General features: G+C 41.3%; 1 protein-coding gene across 1 annotated transcript in view; it reads left to right on the top strand.

Moving 5' to 3' along the window:
• Positions 1-17739, top strand: part of mdn1 (midasin AAA ATPase 1) — a 56774-nt gene that overhangs the window by 23749 nt on the left and 15286 nt on the right. The window contains 36 exon segments of the mRNA XM_055186775.2: positions 693-800; positions 968-1156; positions 1271-1360; positions 1536-2064; positions 2413-2572; positions 3012-3128; positions 3846-4054; positions 4166-4314; positions 4407-4606; positions 4706-4932; positions 5043-5156; positions 5296-5425; positions 6201-6307; positions 7547-7680; positions 7769-7929; positions 8267-8387; positions 9704-9920; positions 10077-10317; positions 10463-10589; positions 11665-11829; positions 12143-12357; positions 12491-12878; positions 12961-13073; positions 13154-13817; positions 14223-14384; positions 14625-14901; positions 15010-15248; positions 15356-15451; positions 15540-15634; positions 15888-16000; positions 16091-16243; positions 16481-16590; positions 16689-16762; positions 16866-17049; positions 17266-17413; positions 17587-17733. Coding sequence (XP_055042750.2) covers positions 693-800; positions 968-1156; positions 1271-1360; positions 1536-2064; positions 2413-2572; positions 3012-3128; positions 3846-4054; positions 4166-4314; positions 4407-4606; positions 4706-4932; positions 5043-5156; positions 5296-5425; positions 6201-6307; positions 7547-7680; positions 7769-7929; positions 8267-8387; positions 9704-9920; positions 10077-10317; positions 10463-10589; positions 11665-11829; positions 12143-12357; positions 12491-12878; positions 12961-13073; positions 13154-13817; positions 14223-14384; positions 14625-14901; positions 15010-15248; positions 15356-15451; positions 15540-15634; positions 15888-16000; positions 16091-16243; positions 16481-16590; positions 16689-16762; positions 16866-17049; positions 17266-17413; positions 17587-17733 — 6673 coding nt within the window.

The raw sequence follows: 17739 nt of genomic DNA, 5'->3' as shown, positions 1-17739 counted from the left end.
TTTGCATAGTTGTGTTTGACACATGAAAACGTCTCGGGTTACGTATGTAACTGTTGTTCCCTGAGAAGGGAACGAGACGCTGCGTCTCTCTTGCCATACTTCCTGTGTCCCTGTAACGCTGTCTTCGGCAATATTTCAGATAGTGATATACTCCCTGGCTCCCGCTTCACCCTTGTCTTTGTCGTTAAGCCTCACCATCGGTTGAATTTGATATACACATTCAGACGCACTTACCCCTGGAGGCGTCCCCTAAGTGTCACTGCAGTGACGCAGTGCGAGTTCCCTCGAAAGGGAACTGAAACAATGTATCTTTAAAGGTAACATTATGTAACCTTGCTCTCACTTAAAATGTGTTCCCACATTTAGTCCTTGAATTTGAGGTTATTGGACCTGGAAAGTCATTGAAAGGTCCTTGAATTTGAAGTTAACTAAGGTGTGGGAACCCTGTATTGCAAAGTTTTTAGTAAGACAATCTTATTGGTTCACTAAACAGGAAAATAATATGTTAATACTAAATTGCATTCTTTAAATAAAATCTAAACTAGGCCTGTTTTTTTGTTTGTTTTACAAACAATTTTGAAATACAGTATGCACACAGTTTTATATATAGTTCACAGTATTATTATCTGACATTATTGAAATGTAGTTCATAAAGTAAAGAGACCCAAATGCACATTTAATTCTGCTTTCAGGTGTATGTGGATGCACTAACCAGTGAAGACATGCAGTTCATTGGTGACTCCATCTTTCCCAACATCGACAACGCGATCATCTCAAAAATGGTGCAGTTCAGCAACCGGGTAAGAGGATGACGTGTACATGTTGAGGAATAAAATGGGTTGCTGTCAGCAAAATTACATTTTTAATAACTGCACTTCTTTAATGTGATAAACTGACAGCCCTTATTCAAAGACGATCCCACAACATCTCCTTTTTATTTAATCTTTGCTTATATTTGTTTTTCAAGCTCATTCAAGAGGTGACTGTTGAGAGGAAATGGGGTCAGAGAGGAGGACCGTGGGAGTTTAATCTCCGTGACCTCTTCCGTTGGTGTCAGCTGATGCAGGCAGATCAATCACCAGGCTTCTTTAACCCAGGACAGCACGTTGGATTGGTGTATGCAGACCGCATGAGGACTGAGGCAGACAAAGCTCAGGTAGCCACGCTAATGTTACTAACATTTACTGTATCGGTCATTACAGGAGTTTGTAATTATGCGACTGTTGATGGGATAAATAAATCAGCAGTGTGAATGTGTGTCCATCCTCAGGTGTTGGCTGTGTTCAGGAAGGTGTTTGGAGAAGACTTTGAGCCATACATGGGTTCAAGACAGTTCCATATAACACCTTTAAATCTGCAGGTCGGTCAGAAATGTCATATGCCATGATTGGATTTATAGTGGGCCTGTAAAGTAAATCTAGATATGATGCTAATTTTATTGCACAGAGAAACTTTCATTCACTTATAATCAAAACACAAAATTTCAATTGGATGCATTATGCACTTAAAATATATTTCTGTCTCCCTCACAATAGTTGGGCTATTCAGTCCTCCAGCGTAGTGGAGGTTCACCTGTTGCTCTGGACCCTCCTCTATCCATTACCCATCATTCTTTGCGTCCACTGGAGGCTTTGATGAAATGCGTGGAGATGGGGTGGATGGCCATACTGGTGGGTCCCACTGCCAGTGGGAAGAGCAGTCTCGTGCATCTCCTCGCACTGTTAACAGGCCATAGGTTGAGGGTCATGGCCATGAACAGCGCCATGGACACAACTGAGCTCCTGGGCGGCTTCGAGCAGGTGGACATCATACGTCCTTGGCAGCAGGTCTTGGAGAGCATGGACTATGTAGTTGCCATGGTGACCAGACGAGGACTGATGTCATTGGATGGGGCGGTACAGGATACAGAGTTTCTGTTGAGTACATGGAGTACGTTCCGACGCTGGCTGAGGGACGAGGGTCTCGATACGACAGAGGGCAATGTCACATTTGATGCTTTAAACAAGCTGGAGGTCATTATTGTTCTGCTACATAAACTCAACACCAAACTCAAGGTCTTAACAGGTGAGGACAGTACAACATATCTTTTTATCAATATAAAGGGAACCTTAGGTAGATTTTAGTTCTGGTTTATATTTGGTTTTGTCACAGTTTAAAACTAAGTACGTTTTTTTCTTGTTTATAGCTTTAAGTCAGTAGATTGGTTTTATTTGGATCTGAAAAGTAAGAATAATTGCTAGTTGGACAGACTAGCTCCCAGGACACTATCTTAACTTAGTAGCTATGTTTATGCAGCTTGCCCCTGGTATAGTCCTTGTTAAGTCCTAGTTTAGTCCTGGTTTGTGACAAGTACTATCTCTCACAGTCATACAATCCAACAGTACACAAAATGACTGTAATATTTTCTTGCAGACATGTCAAAGCTGCAGATGGATTTTACTCTACTGAAGGAGCGTTTGGCTCAGATGCAAGACGGCTGGACTCATGGCGGCTTTGAATGGCTGGATGGAACATTAGTACAGGCGCTACAGGCCGGGGATTGGCTGCTCATGGACAACGTCAACTTCTGCAGGTCAGCTGAATCAAATCTAAAGATTTTTACCACCAAAACCCTGTATCACTTTCTTTCTTGTGTGGGACATGCAAAGAGGGATTTAGAAGAATGGCTTGCAAGCTGCTTTATTTTATGCCGTAAAAGTGGACTAAAAGCAGCCGTGGTCACCATTTACCTGGTTAAACAGCTTGGATTATGCTCTACCAGTTGTTCCTGTAGATCATTTGGTAGAGCATTGAGTTACAATGCAATTGTCATGGGTTTGATACCCAGGGAACACACACATACTGATTAAATGTATACCATGTAAGTAGCACAGGGTAAATAAACAGGCAGATTTCAGTATAATTGGTCTTAGATCAGCAGGCTCGGCACTGATTTGGGTCCAATCATGTTCATGTCTATAGATGTGTCATTGTTATATTTTGATGTGTTTGCTAAATGAAGTTTGTTTTAGCCCTTCAGTGTTGGATCGACTCAATGCCCTGCTAGAGCCTGGAGGCTCATTAACCATTAATGAACGCGGCATTATTGATGGAGCTACACCCACCATCACACCCCACCCTAACTTCAGGTACAATTACACAGTTCAGTAAACCGACACCATATCTTTACTTCTAAATGTTTATAATCTTGTTTTCAAAACTACCAGCATCCTCACAATTTGGTTGATGATTCGATAACATTTTATGGTGCAGTGTGGGACTTTTAGCGCCATCTAGCAGTGAGACTGTAAATTGCAACCAACAGCACACCTCTCATTTTTGAAAACGCTACGTCACCAAGTTACGCACAATGACAAACATGTCATCGTCTGAGACAATGTAGTAACAAAACGTAATTTATAGGACAATTTCTCTGTTTAGGGCTACTGTACCAAATGGTGACTTCCATGTAAGGAGACCCACGGTGTATGTAGATAAAAATGGCTCATTCTAAGGTTATAAAAACAATACAGTTCATTATATAAGGTCTTTATACACCACTGATAATATAGTTATGTATATTAAATTGCATTTCTGTCAAGAGATCCTTCCGAAAGTCCCACATGGCACTTTAAGTCATGAGAAAGTGTGGTTTCTGTTTTGAAATGTAATGGTCCTGCAAGTACGCATCATGTTCTTTTGCATAATAATTTCTTTTTGCCTTATGAACATGAAATTAAATATAACCAGGGCTGAAAATGGGGGGCACGTGTGGTGACAAAATTCTGGGAGTGAATTTAGACAGAGTTCCATTACTGTGACTTTCCTGCCAAATTAACATTCACATTTTTCACACTGTATTCCAGGTTGTTCCTCACTATGGACTCCACACACGGTGAAATCTCTCGAGCTATGAGGAACCGTGGAGTTGAGATCTACATCCCAGGCGAGCATGAGGGCATGTGCTGGGACGCTTTGGATCTAAAGACGGTGTTACACACCCTGGGTGTGACAGGAGACTGTGTGTGTGACCTGCTCGTCTCAATTCATTCTGAGATCAAGAGTGCCATATGGGGTGCGTCTTTGATTTTAATTACTAAATTAATGACATAATACTCATGGCTGTGATGTTTATTTATAGGGATATAAGTTATATACAGTTTATTCTTTCTGTAACATCCTTCAGACTCTCCCGCCTCTTCCATGTCATCTCTTCTCCACGCTGCGTCTCTGCTGTCCAATCAGCTGCAGAGAGGAGTGGATTTGCCCAGCGCCCTTTTACAGGCCTGTGGAGAGGCATATGCCTTTTGTCAGCGTACCACTGCTAGTCAGCAGGTACATGAATGTTCATACCTAGGTTTTTGTGCATTTTAAGGTAAATCATATTTTTTTCATCACCCTTAACCTTAGATATCTTTTTATTTCAGCTGGCACAGGAAGTCATAGAGAGACAGTTAGCAGAGCTAGACTCTGAAGACTGGGGCAGCGGGCTGCTGTGTGCTGGCGTGTGGCCGGATCGAATCCCATCGGCCCTGATGAGCACTGAGGACTCCTGTTTCTCCAGCGTCCAGAGAGATGGACAGGTCCTCCTTTACTGCCTTAACACACTCAGCCTTTATGGAAAAAGGTCAGAACTGCGCTACATTTACAAATTTCAAAATAATTGTGAATCATCGCAAATTTTGGTTTTAAGGAAGTTAATAACTACATATTTGTATTCATTCAGGAATCGTCCAATGAGCCTGGTTGACCTGCAGAGAGCGATGCAGAGTGGCGCTGTGCTGGACGGGCTGCAGTTTTCTGGAGGCGGAACCATGGACGGAGGAGCGGAGGATGCCCTGCGCCTCCTCCCGACTGCAGTCAAAATACTGACGGAAAGAGCATCTCACAGTGACTGGATCCTCAGAACCAGCTGGATCTCGCACCTTGCCAAAACTTACAAACATGCACCAGGTAGACTAGACTAGAAAACAGCAAATTTATTATGTTTTAAATAGCTTGTTATGTAGCCATTCTTTTTCAGTTCTTTTTGCTGCAGTTCTGAGATCAGATTTTCCTTGCAGATGCAGCTTTGATGCAGTTGGAAGCAGGATCCACAGCTCTGAAGTCTGTATTCAACAGCAAGCTCATTGGCAAAGGCAAATGTCTGGCGGAGCTCCTGCAGCCGCACAGCACAGGTACACACACACGGTTTACTGGAATACGTGCTAACAAACTCACTCCCAGTCTTACTTTCAAATGTAAAAAAACATTGTTCAAACCTGTTAAATGCTTGCTTTTTGAGTAAAAGCTACTGTTTATATTTGTCTTAACCAGATGACTACAGAATTCTGGTAGACATGCGCTGGAACAAGCAGTACTTGGACATTTTGGCCAACACCTGCAACTTTGAGGATGAGGAAAGATACATGGAATTCATGGAAGCATTGAACGCTGTTGCCAACAGGTAGGTTAATAAAGGTCCCGTTCTTTCTGTGTTTTTGAAGCTTTGGTTGTGTTTACAGTGCGCAATATAACACATGTTCATGTTTCACATGTAAAAACGCGGTATTTTTCACACAATTTGATTATCTGTATAGCGCTGTTTTCACTGTCCTCAAAACAGGCTGATGTCCTCCTTGTTGTATGAAGTCCCTCCTTCAGAAATACGTATCGAGTTCTGATTGTGTAGATTGTTTAGTGTGTTGTGATTCGATAGCATCTTAGCTTGCCGTTAGCTTAGCTGGCAACTGACGTATTCCTGTGGGCGGAGTTTAGTCAACGAACTGTTCTAGTGACGTCATTAAAGCAGGAAGTAGAGGGCTGTAGTCCAAACCAGTCGTTCGCTGTAGGCTTTGAAAGGTGAATTCTGTTAAAGAAAATATATCACCTGGCAGTGAACTTTGAGCTTTATCATTTTACAGGTATTATTTATGCTATTATAGCAACATTACACACTAACTAGGGTTTAAAAAATGGGATCAAAACAAATTTAAAGGTTACATTCTTTTTGTATTCCACTCTTGAAAAGTCTAAAGAATCTTTTATTGCTAAAATAAACCTTTTTTGAAACATAAAGGTTCTTTGGATGTTGAAGGTTCTTTATGGAACCATTCAGCCAAAAATGTTTCTTCTATGCTATAGTGTAGCACCCTTATTTTTTAGATGTACATTGCTTAAAATGTATGTTATAAAATAAATATGTATAAAAAGTACATCTAATATGTTTTTTTTTCGGAAAGAATCATACTGCTGATGGACAGAGAGGAGAAGGCAGCTATTAACAGCAACGCTGGAAACACATCACCTCATAACTGCGCCCTTAGACTGGCAACTGCCTTTTCTAAAGGTACTCATGACCAACTGACCTAGGCCCCTTTATATCACTTAAAGGGATACACTGTTCTTTAATGAAAATTACCCCATGATTTACTCACCCTCAAGCCATCCATGATACATATGACCATCTTCTTTCAGACGAACAAAATCAAAGCTATATTAAATTTTTCAATATTTTACTATGTTCTTACCTCAACTTAGACGAATTAATACATACCTATTTTTGTTTTCAATGCGTGCACTTAATCTTTGTTTAGCGTGTCGTGAATGAGTTAGCATTTAGCCTAGCCCTATTCATTCCTTAGCAAACTAAATGCTCTTCCACCATTCTCATTTATTATTCGCTTAAAAAATTGCCACGTTTTATATTGTGCCACCATACTTACTCGTATAACTACTCATGTACCTCGTGTCTTTAAATAGGGAAAACATGGAAGTGTTTGGTGGTTTCTAAATTCATCCCTGTTTGGATCCTAAGGAATTAATGGTGCTAGGCTAAATGCTAACACATTCACGACGCTCTGTACAAAGTTTAAGTGCATGCATTGAAAAAGGATAGACATGTATTAATTTGTCTAAGTTGAGGTAAGAACATAGTAAAATATTGAAAAACTGTTGCATTTTCCTTTAAAAAATGTCCTTGCTCTTCCAAGCTTTACAATGGTAGTAAATAGGGACCAGGGAACAACTTTTGACTTCGAAGCCCAAAAAAGTGCATCCATCCTTCACAGACGTAATGCACACGGCTCCAGGGGGTTAACAAAGGACTTCTAAGGCTGATTTTGTATGAAAATATCCATATTTAAAACTTCACAAATGAAAATAACTAGCTTTTGGTAGAGACACCATCTTCTCTGGAGTATAGCTTTAAACCACATTACAAACTTGACAGTACCTATCTTAGAAAAGCCTAAGCTGAAGTCCTGTGGCCGGTTGCATAAAACATCAAGACTAGTCTTAAAAGTTAGTCATGAATTTTTTTCTTCAAGACTGTTAATAACTGTTTTAAGTATGTTACATAGAAAGGTAGATTGGTCTCATTTAAATCCAAATAATAAGACTGATTAGCCTTAACTAACTGCTAGTTAGTCAGAATCATTCTTAAGACGCAGTCTTAACGTCACGGCTATGTTTATGCAACTGGCCACGGGTCTGTTGACTGGTTTTAGTCACTTTTCAAAACTCTGAAAACCCTCTTCAAGACCAACAAACCAGATTGCAATTACATTTATTCATTCTTATTTTGTAGGGACGGTAGACATCGGTCATCTGCCTCATCCTGTCCTGGTCCACCTGCGTTCATTCTTTGACCTCTGGGATTCATTTGTACTGCAGGCCTTGCAGTCGGGCCAGCCCTACATCTCTGACCACCTGATGTTTGAGGTTTCTGTTACTCACAGCATACTTTTATTATAGCAGTGCTGCTCTGGTCTGCAGGTGGTTCATGGTCTCATTGTGATTGCATGTGTAGATCCTGCAGTTGTTGCAGTGGAGGGATCGTTTCTGGTACGTGTGTAACACACTGTCTGCGGATGCTCGGGGCGTGTGTGTGCTCTCACTACACTGGCAGTGGGTGCATAAGAACCTCATCCTGCGGCTGCCACAGCTTTTGATGGGGGATAGCGACTATGAGTGAGTAGTGCCCTTTATTACATGCTTATAAGTCTAGTGGAAAATCTGTGCTGTTTGTTTAAAAAAATAAAAGGTAATATGTGAAGGTGCTCTCTGTAATAGCGTTTTGCCATCACATTTTTAGTTAATTGTAGAAGCTCAACTTTTGCAGTTAGATGTGATTATACTGCAAGGGAATGTGTCTTAATAATTGGGGTTTTACCAAGATAAGCAAGTAGATCACAATGCGATGCAAGTGGTGAAGTAAAAGTTTAATCTCTTTTATGTGTAAAACTTTTTAGCATTGAATGAAAACATACATTAAATGAGTGTTTATATGTGTGTATTTTTGTATCAGAGGGCAACAGGAACTACACACCATGTCTACCGCCATCCAGAACTCTCTCTCCAGCTCTGTGGCTGTGGCGTCTGCACTGAAGAACATTCAGAAGACATTAGGAAAACCTCTTCCCTTCAAGGTCAGGGCGTCTATGAGCAACAAAGCATTTTTGACTTGTAGAAATGTCAAAGACATAGCATTTCAGTTAGCAGAGCTCACACAAACTGACCACATTTGAATGACACAGGTTTAAAGGGATAGTTCACCCAAAAATGAAAGTAATGTCATTTAATGACTCACCTTTATGTCGTTCCAAACTCGTAAGACCTCCGTTCATCTTCGGAAACACAGTTTAAGATGTTTTAGATTTAGTCCGAGAGCTTGTTTGACCCTTCATTGAAAATCTATGTACGGTATACTGTCCATATCTAGAAAGGTAATAAAACATCATCAAAGTAATAAAAACATCATCAAAGTAATCCATGTGACATCAGTGGGTCAGTTAAAATTTGTGGAAGCATCGAAAATACATTTTGGTCCAAAAATAACAAAAATTACAACTTTAATCAGCATTGTCTTCTCTTCTGCGTCGGTTGTGAAGTGCATGCGTAAGACTAAAGTCACGTGACTGCAGTGACGCGAATGACTTGTTATCCTCAGACATGTTTGCGAAGTTTTTTCCCAAAACTTACAGTGTGCGTCTCCCACAGACTGTAAACAAAGAAAAAAAACAGCTGGGGCGCACCAGATAACACGTCAGCCGTGTCGTACGTCACAGTCGTAATTTTTGGACCAAAATGTATTTTCGATGCTTAAACACATTCTAACTGACCCACTAATGTCACATGGACTGCTTTGATGATGTTTTTATTACCGTATGTAGATTTTGGGTCAACAAGCTCTCGGACTAAATATAAAACATCTTAAATTGTGTTTCCGAAGATGAACGGAAGTCTTACGAGTTTGGAACGACATGAGGGTGAGTCATTAATGACATTATTTTTGGGTGAACTATCCCTTTAAGTCTGAACTGTGACATTAGCTGATCCATATCACTGCTACGTACAGTGCATGTTGTATTCAGTTTCAAGTATTTACAAGGGACACAAGTTTGAATGTGATCCACGGTTGTTTTGCGTGCCTTCGTTCATCCAATTCATCTTTCGTGCACTAAGAGGACTTTGCTGAAAAATCAATGTGCCGTTTAGCGAATTTTGCCAACAAGCTAGTATTTCTGAATGGCCTGAGGCCGGGATTAAGCGGATTTGAAGCAAAGGGCGTATAATACATCCAGAGAGCATTCGGTTAATATCATTATCTCATTTTTAATTAGGTAGCATTTAGTGGCTTTTGCATCTGAGCTCCTTGTATGTTTTTCTAATAAAGATATAAAGGGACAAATGGCCAATTAATTAAAAAAAATGCCAATAAAAACTCACAAACATTTGTGTGCAGCTGGAGGTGGTAGCTGAATGTGCAGCCCGTCTGCGAGTGCTGTGCAAGGCATTGGATGTCAGGGATCTGCGCCTCGACAACAGCCTTGCATCCCTATGGAAACAGGAGGTGTCTCGTCTCCGTGGTGTGGCCATGGGGATTGACTCCAAAGAAGCTCTGCTTGAAGCTTGGGGTCTCGTGCTTCAGGCCAACCTCCTCCTGGAGCCTCAAAATTCAGGTATAAATCAGTCACTTTCATAAGTAGCTCATTTACCTTGCTTGCAACTGTGTAATTCATAATTGATTGCTGTTTTTTGTTCAGTGTTCAGGTGGGTGTTAGGTTTGGAATCAGTGTTATGAAATCAGTATTAACAATGTTTCATCACGTTCACAGGTGTTCTGGAGAGGCTTGTGAGCTGTGTAGATCAGCAGCAGGGTCACATGGCTTCTTGCGGCCTGCTGGACTGTCTGTCTGAAGTTAATGAGGAGGACGTAGGAGACAGTGCTGCTCCAGGCAGGGAGGTGTTATTGCAGCTTGCACGTAGGGCTCAATTGTGGCCTGCGCTGGAGCAACTAGCAGTGCTAAATCAGATGAGAGTCACCACCGATCTGTTACACCTGTCTGTTACACTAAGGTATGGTTTCTTTTTCACTAGTATTATCAGTTTAATTAAACAAATTATTTCTTTTTTTCTATTATTATCAATCCAATGAAGCAAATTTGTGACTTGGTAAAATAGTTTTTTTTTTTTCAAATCGTATTGTATTTTTGTTTCACAGAGGCAATAAGCAAGCAGAAGCTGGTCTGCGAAGGTCCCTGTCCAACCATCTGCGTTTCTGCATGCAGTCAACCCCCATGAACATCAGACAACTGCAGCCTCTCTGGTTCCTGCTCGGCACAGAACGGGTCTGTCAAAAAAACACAACTATATTGGTTTTATTAGTTTGAGCTTCAGTCAATCTGTGAAAGTTTCATCATCTAATTATGAGATCAGGAGCATCAAAGTTTGATTTCACATTCACAAGTTCAATCTTTGACCTTAGCTTAGTCAATATTAAAGATATCAGTAGGAATGTTTTACATGCAACCAAATAATCAGTTTGTAATTGTATTGATGGTTCAATTGGACTGTTAAGTCGTTATGTAAACACCTTAATCGATACGATTAAGGTCGATCAGATGCAAATTTCGATTGTATTGAAAGGGGTGGTCTAGTCCGATCTGTGATCCGATCATCAGGAGACAAGTATGCAATGCATGTAAACGCGTGAATCTTAGGATTTTTTTAATCAGATGCAAAAAAATACCTTGTGCACATGCGCAAAGAATTATGCTAACGTCTTATATTTACCTATTATTTACATATCACATGATTCTTGTCACAGAAACATGCAAAAACAAGGCAATTGCAACGCACATTATTAAAGGTCCCGTTCTTTCTGTGTTTTTGAAGCTTTAATTGTGTTTACAGTGCGCAATATAACATGTGTCTATGTTTCACGTGTAAAAAACACGGTATTTTGCACACAATTGACTTATCTGTATAGTGCTGTTTTCACTGACCTCAAAACGGGCTGATGTCTTCCTTGTTTTATGAAATCCCTCCTTCAGAAATACGTATCAAGTTCTGATTGTGTAGCTTGTTTAGTGTGTTGTGATTCGATAGCAGCTTAGCTTGCCGTTACCGGCCGTTCGCTGTAGGCTTTGAAAGGGGAATTCTGTTATATATCGCCCGGCAGTGAACTTTGAGCTTTATCATTTTACAGGTATTATTTATGCTATTATAGCCACATTACACACTAACTAGGGTTTAAAAAATGGGATCAGAAAGAACATTACCTTTAAGGTAATAGATAAAATAGTGTCGTGCCTTTCAAAAGTTCTTTCCCTAGATCTGAAAAGGTTATGTTGTCATGTTATGTAGGAGAGAAGATAGTTGAAGTTATTGAGTCTTGTAACAAGGTTTTAATTCCCTCACTAGCCTGTGGAGGAGCTGCCACTGGTGTGGTGTGAGCTGCTGTCTGAAACACTGGCAGCACTGTGGAGTGGCAGTGTGACCTCTGACCCCGACCGCTGGCTGAAGTGGAATCCACTAAACCCAGAGGAACACAGAAACTCAAGATCACAGCTGGGCCCATCTGATACGGTGTGTGTTTTTAGAGGAAGAGCTGAAATCATTGTAGATACATATTTATTTAACTTTATATTAAAGGGGACTTTTTTAAGATGGCAAATAATCTTTGGTGTCCCCAGAGAACATATGTAAACTAAAGTGACCTCAGTTTGCTCCGAAAACACCAACAGGTTTTACAGGGATTTAAAAAAAAATTATTGAGCAGATTTTTATTATAACATGGTGGCTGTGTAGACACACTGGTCACACAAAATTATGTTCAAACAAACTATAAAAGTGAATCTCTCATATTAGGTGGTCTTTATCATATGTTTTCAATGTAAAGGGTCCTGCCATGCTGAGTCGTGCTGTGTGGTCCCGTTGCATGCTGGGAGTTCTGAGCAGCACTGATGTGGGCGGCAGATGGGATCCGTCAGGCTCATACTTCCTGTCATCATCAAGGGTCACCCTGGGTGAGTGGAGAGAGAGAACCGGGCAGCTACAGGATTTAAGCGCAGTGATCTGGGACAGTATGGCTATGACTGAGCTTGCTGACTTCAGGTAAAAACCACCTGTCCCACCCACACACATCATGTAATAATTTGATTAATTTTTTAATGTTAATTATTAGTACTATATATTTTATAAATATACATTTTTGTATTAATCCTCTTGTTTATCTTATTCTCTGTAGATTAACAGACCGCTGGCTGCAGGGCCTGGTTCTGCGCAGACAGCTGCAGTCGCTTTCTGAGTTGCTGTCTCCAGGGTTACAGGAGAGCTATGCAGAATCCTGTGATAGTCTAACTGAAGGCCAGGACCCCATCGGGGCTGCTCAGGAGATTCAGACTGCCCTCAAAGAAGGCCTGTCTGAAAACCTGCTCCCAGAAGGCTTTCTAGATACTTTAGTGACATGCCTGACACAGTTTGCCCATAACCGGGCACAAGATTCAGTCCAACTTTCCCGGTCCGGAGTTTTCTGGGTGAATATGGGTCTGCTGCAAATCCAAGTTTGGGCACCACAAACCATTTTTGACCCAGCTGTAAAAAGATCATATAAACTCCGCTATGCACAAGAGGAGGTAAGACCATCTCGCAAGTGTCTAATGCATATACTCTTAATTTTGGATCACCATGTTTAAAAAATGTTTTGGTTTCTCTCAGCTTGCTTTGCTGCAGGAAGAGTGGAGAGGGCGGAGTCTCTCCTCCCAGCTGCTCACAGGGGCGGAGCTTGAGGAGAGTAGCACTACTGACAACTTCCAGCATCCTCGCATCAGGTAACAAAACAGCCAGCATATGTCACCATACTGACGTATTTGCAACTAAATATTGACATTTTCTTGTATGCGTGTTTTAGGTACTTGTGGATCCGCATGCAGCAAGTAAAAGAACAAATTTGTGAACTGAGCCGTAAACAAGCCTGCCGTCCCCCTGACTCTCAGTACAGTCGCCTGTATCAGGAACTTCAGCATTACCTGTGCAGCATCGGCCAACCAGCTGCAGTGGGCGACCTGCTCTCCCACCTCCTAAAGGCCTTACATGCCTCTGGGCCAAAATCTAGACCAGGGATTCAAAGTCTGCTGAAGGAGGAGGCCGTCTGGCAGGCATCACAGCAACGCTTTGCCCAGCGACTGGTTGAGGAGTACCCACTGTATCCTGATGTAGTGGTGCCACTGCGGGCGGCAATTCTGCAGGTCCAGCATGGCATGCGACTCCTGGCATCTCAGGTGTCGTCCTCAATGACCGCTCTTCCGGGTCTGATGCACCTGGTGTCCACTATGCTAGCCTTTCCGAGCCCAGCCGCGGCCTCTGATCTGGCCTGTGCGGACTACCTGTGTTCAAGGGAATGCATGCAGATGTTAAAGGGCCTGGGAAAGCAGTTGCCATCAACAGAGGTCAGCCGCGTAGTGCCGGATTCTGCAGTGTTGTTGTTGAACGCGCTTCTGTATGTCCAAAGTCACGTGCTGAGTGCCGGACATCTCAGCGAGGAGACGAGTAAACTTTTCAGACACGTTTGCCAGGTAAGGTTTAGAATCTACACAATAAAAACACAAAGTAAGAAAACATGATGTTTAAACATTTTTTTCAAATCCCCATTACACACAATAAGTCTCATTAGACATGCCGTTTTGATTCTCTTATCAATGTGACATCACACTGATAAAGCCCCACCCACAGTTGCATGTTACTGATGTATAGACCGTAACAAAACAAAAATGCAATAGACATTGACTTTTGTTGCAGCCTGAGTTAAATATTGCTCTTCAACTTGCTCTATTTTTTCTCTTTACTGTCGACTCGCAAGTGGAAAAGCGTATGATGGAATGCAACGCTATATATCACCTTTGCGTAGGCTACGCTATACAATTGACGCAGAAGTACAAATTGTTTTTGTGACACAGATTTTGTTGTTTTGCTTCGTTTAGGCTATAGTGAATGAATGGGACGAGCAGGAGAAGAGAGCAAGAGAAAAAGAGCAGATGGAAGCGAGTCTGTACCGCAGTCGCTCTCGTCTGCATGGATCAGGCCTTACAGAAGACCAGCAGGAGGAAAGAGAGTTCAGGCGTTCATTCCCCTCCTATCATAAGGTAAGCATGGACCAAAAGTGCTTTTCTTTTGCCGAGAAGATCCCAAAAATTTGATTACAGGTTAAATTTCCTTAAAATATTTTAAACGCAGCTGACAGTGTACTGTGATTTTAAATAGCTTGCATGTTGGCACACTCAGTTTTACAAAGTTTTTTTTATATTTTGAGTGTTTTTATCACCTCAGTAAGTCTTTGTTTGTGTCAATGATGTCAGCTTATCAGTTTCTTCATCCTTCCACAGGACTTTGCTGATATCACTTCAGAACCTAGTCTTGATCAGCCAATAATTATAGAGGATGACGATGATCCAGATATGGAGGCGTCTGGAAGCAGCTCCCTATTGGTCAGCAGCATGTGCACGGTGGTTGAGGTCCATCAGAGACTCTGCTTGTCTTACGCTCAGTCGCTGTGGTACCAGCCCAACCCACCAACCAATCACACCAAAGAACACATCAGTGCTCTGGTGTCATCCTATCAAATCGCGGCTCCTCTGATAGCCCGCTTCTACCATCTAATGGGTATGAACGTAAAAGTTGAATATTATTATTAAATGTGAACAGACCTTGAAACAAAGCGGTCTCTTGAAAATCTCAACCCTGACTTCTGTTTCTCTCTCTCTTTTTCAGACAGTGAAGTGGACCCAAAGTTGATGGGTTCTCAGCTCTTATTCAGCACTCTTCTGCAGAACACAGTAAGTGGTTCTGGAGGTCCAGCTGGGCTCATTTTGCAGAGTGATGGTCCTTATGACTTTTACAGGGAGCATAATATGAGTCAGGCTCGACTCTGTCTGCCAGCACTAGAACAGCTCAGTAAAGCCGTGAGACAACGCCTGGATGACTGGCCAGATCACCCTGCGCTTGTTCAGGTGAGAGTGTCAACGTTTGAAAGATCCTTTCATACTTAAAATCAAAAAGTCTTTAAACTATTCGTATTGTCTAAACTCCTTCCTGTTGTATTTATTATGTGCTCCAGATCACTACAGTGATAGAGAGGATATTGGCATTCAGTCTGTCCAGCCCACTGGCGAAGTTCCTAAATGGTCTGGAGATCCTACTCAGCAAATCACAGGTGAAAAAAACAACTTCTGCTACGGTGTGCATTTGTGTATGCTGTAGGTTATTATATAAGTGTCATTGTTTTGTCTTTTTTCTTTCAGGACTGGGAAAACAACGCAAGCCGGTCAGTCTCTCTCAGGAATGAGCTAGAAGCCATCACGCAACTCATCATTCAATGGAGAAAACTTGAGCTTAGGTAAGTGGTAACTATTGCACTGATGGTGTGGCGTAGTAGTTAAAGAAAACAAAAATTAATGTCCATTCCTCAAGAAAGACCCGTGTACCCTTTAGCATGTGTATACTAAATGAAAAATAATATATAAAATCATTTCTTCAGTTCTGTTAGTCTTTTGTTGCATTACTTTGCACTGGAAAACCACCTATGATTTAATATTAGGTTGAATTTGCCTGCCACATGTTAACTGGTGTCAACTCTTGAATCTCTGCAGCTGCTGGTCAAGCAGTCTGGATAATGCACTTAAGCGGCATGCTGAAAACTCTATCAAGCACTGGTTCTCCATTTATCAGCTCGTGGAGAAATATCTACAGGATTCTACAAACGGTAATGGACACATGCACCCTTGTCTGTTTATAATTCTAGTACATAACATTTAATCTGTGTGTATTGAATCACTGTGTTTTTGTTTTGTAGAGGGTGGCGTCGAGGATATTTCCCTTTCCTCAGTCTCATCCACCTTACAGGCCTTTCTGGAAGGCTCTACCTTAGGAGAGTTTAATACTCGCTTGTCCATGTTACTTGGTTTTCACTGCCACGTTCTATTGGCTCCCAAACAGAATGAACATGGTAAGAGACTACCTGTTCTTAATAATGAAACACCTTTTTATAGCCAAATGCTTTAGACCCTATGAAAAAGCTTGACAAACTGTGTTTTATTAAGTTGATGTAATTTCCGATTGAAACAGGAAGTTGAAGTAGACTGAGTTAATAGCTCTTCCTGACCGTCTCATAGATAACCTTAAAGCTTAGGCATATACTAAAAGTAATGTAAGCAAAAATCTAATGACTTTTTCTGTCTCACAGACTCGCTCTGCAGTTTGCTGTGGAATCTCTTCAAATACTACAGCCAGTTCTCAGAGACCATTCAGACCAAAATCTCCAAGCTAAGATCACCCATAGAGAAAGAGCTCAAAGTGGGTGATAGTAAAGTCCAGCAAGATTGTCCTCAGTATAAAATGATACCTGATTTGTGTCTCTTCATATTGTCTAATATCCATCTTGTTGCACGTAGGACTTTGTCAAAATCTCCAAGTGGAATGATGTCAGTTTTTGGTCCATCAAGCAGTCAGTGGAGAAGACGCACAGGTGAGATTATTTACCTGGAGAAAATTATGATTAATATACTTTTGGTTATATACATTATAATTTATGTATTAATGAAAATATTAATGAGAAATGTTGTGGTCAGGACCCTGTTTAAGTTTGTGAAGAAGTTTGAAGCAGCACTGAAGGAGCCGTGCTCACCGTGTCTGGTGGAGCAGGGCAGTGACAGCAGCATGGACGCGGTGGATTCACAGTCTGAAGATACTCCACTGCACAAGGTTCACCGGGTGCTGAGAGCGGCATTGCCTGGAAAGGGCAGAGATTTGCAGGTACTTTAACCCCAAGATTAAATGTGATGCACAATACCACATTGCCCATCCATAACTATCCTGCATCTTGAAGGCCACAACATTTGAAAGCTCATAGCCTTTCTTTTTACTTTAATACATATTTGATATAAAGCAGAATATTTTAGGGCATCATAATGTTTTCATAACTTACTTTCGGAGGAATCTGGACAATCTTATTTGAATTCTACGGATCAGGTTGATGGTCGAGAGGAGCTTTCATCTGACCCCACGTCTCTCCAATCCCGCCTGCCTGTTCTCACGAGGAAGATGAGAAAGTTGTGTGTGCAGTTGATAAAGAAAACCTCTGTTCCTGAGCTATCAGAAGATCTAGATCAGTTTACTGGTATTACTGTTTGACTATATTTTTTCTTACCTAAACATTTCTGATCTGAGATATATAAACATTAGCAAGATGATTCCTTTCCAATTTAGGAATATGTGTTCGATTGTACATATATACAGCTAATTGTTTGTGAAACTGCAAAAAAATATAACTCTTATTTTTTGTTTATCCAGCTGAGGTCATAGCAAACGTGCAGGCCCTGCAAAGCTTGACGGTGGACCGCAGCGTAGAGCAAGAAAGGCAGAAGGCTGAGGTCAAACACATCCTCCTGCAGAAACAGAGAGCACTGGCTGATCTCTTCAAGATGCTTGCGCAGATCGGTCAGT

The sequence above is a fragment of the Misgurnus anguillicaudatus genome, chromosome 18 (genome assembly GCF_027580225.2).
Source record: "Misgurnus anguillicaudatus chromosome 18, ASM2758022v2, whole genome shotgun sequence".
NCBI lineage: Eukaryota > Metazoa > Chordata > Actinopteri > Cypriniformes > Cobitidae > Misgurnus > Misgurnus anguillicaudatus.
The sequence above is the reverse complement of the archived record's forward strand: the minus strand, read 5'-3'. Positions and strand labels throughout refer to the sequence as shown.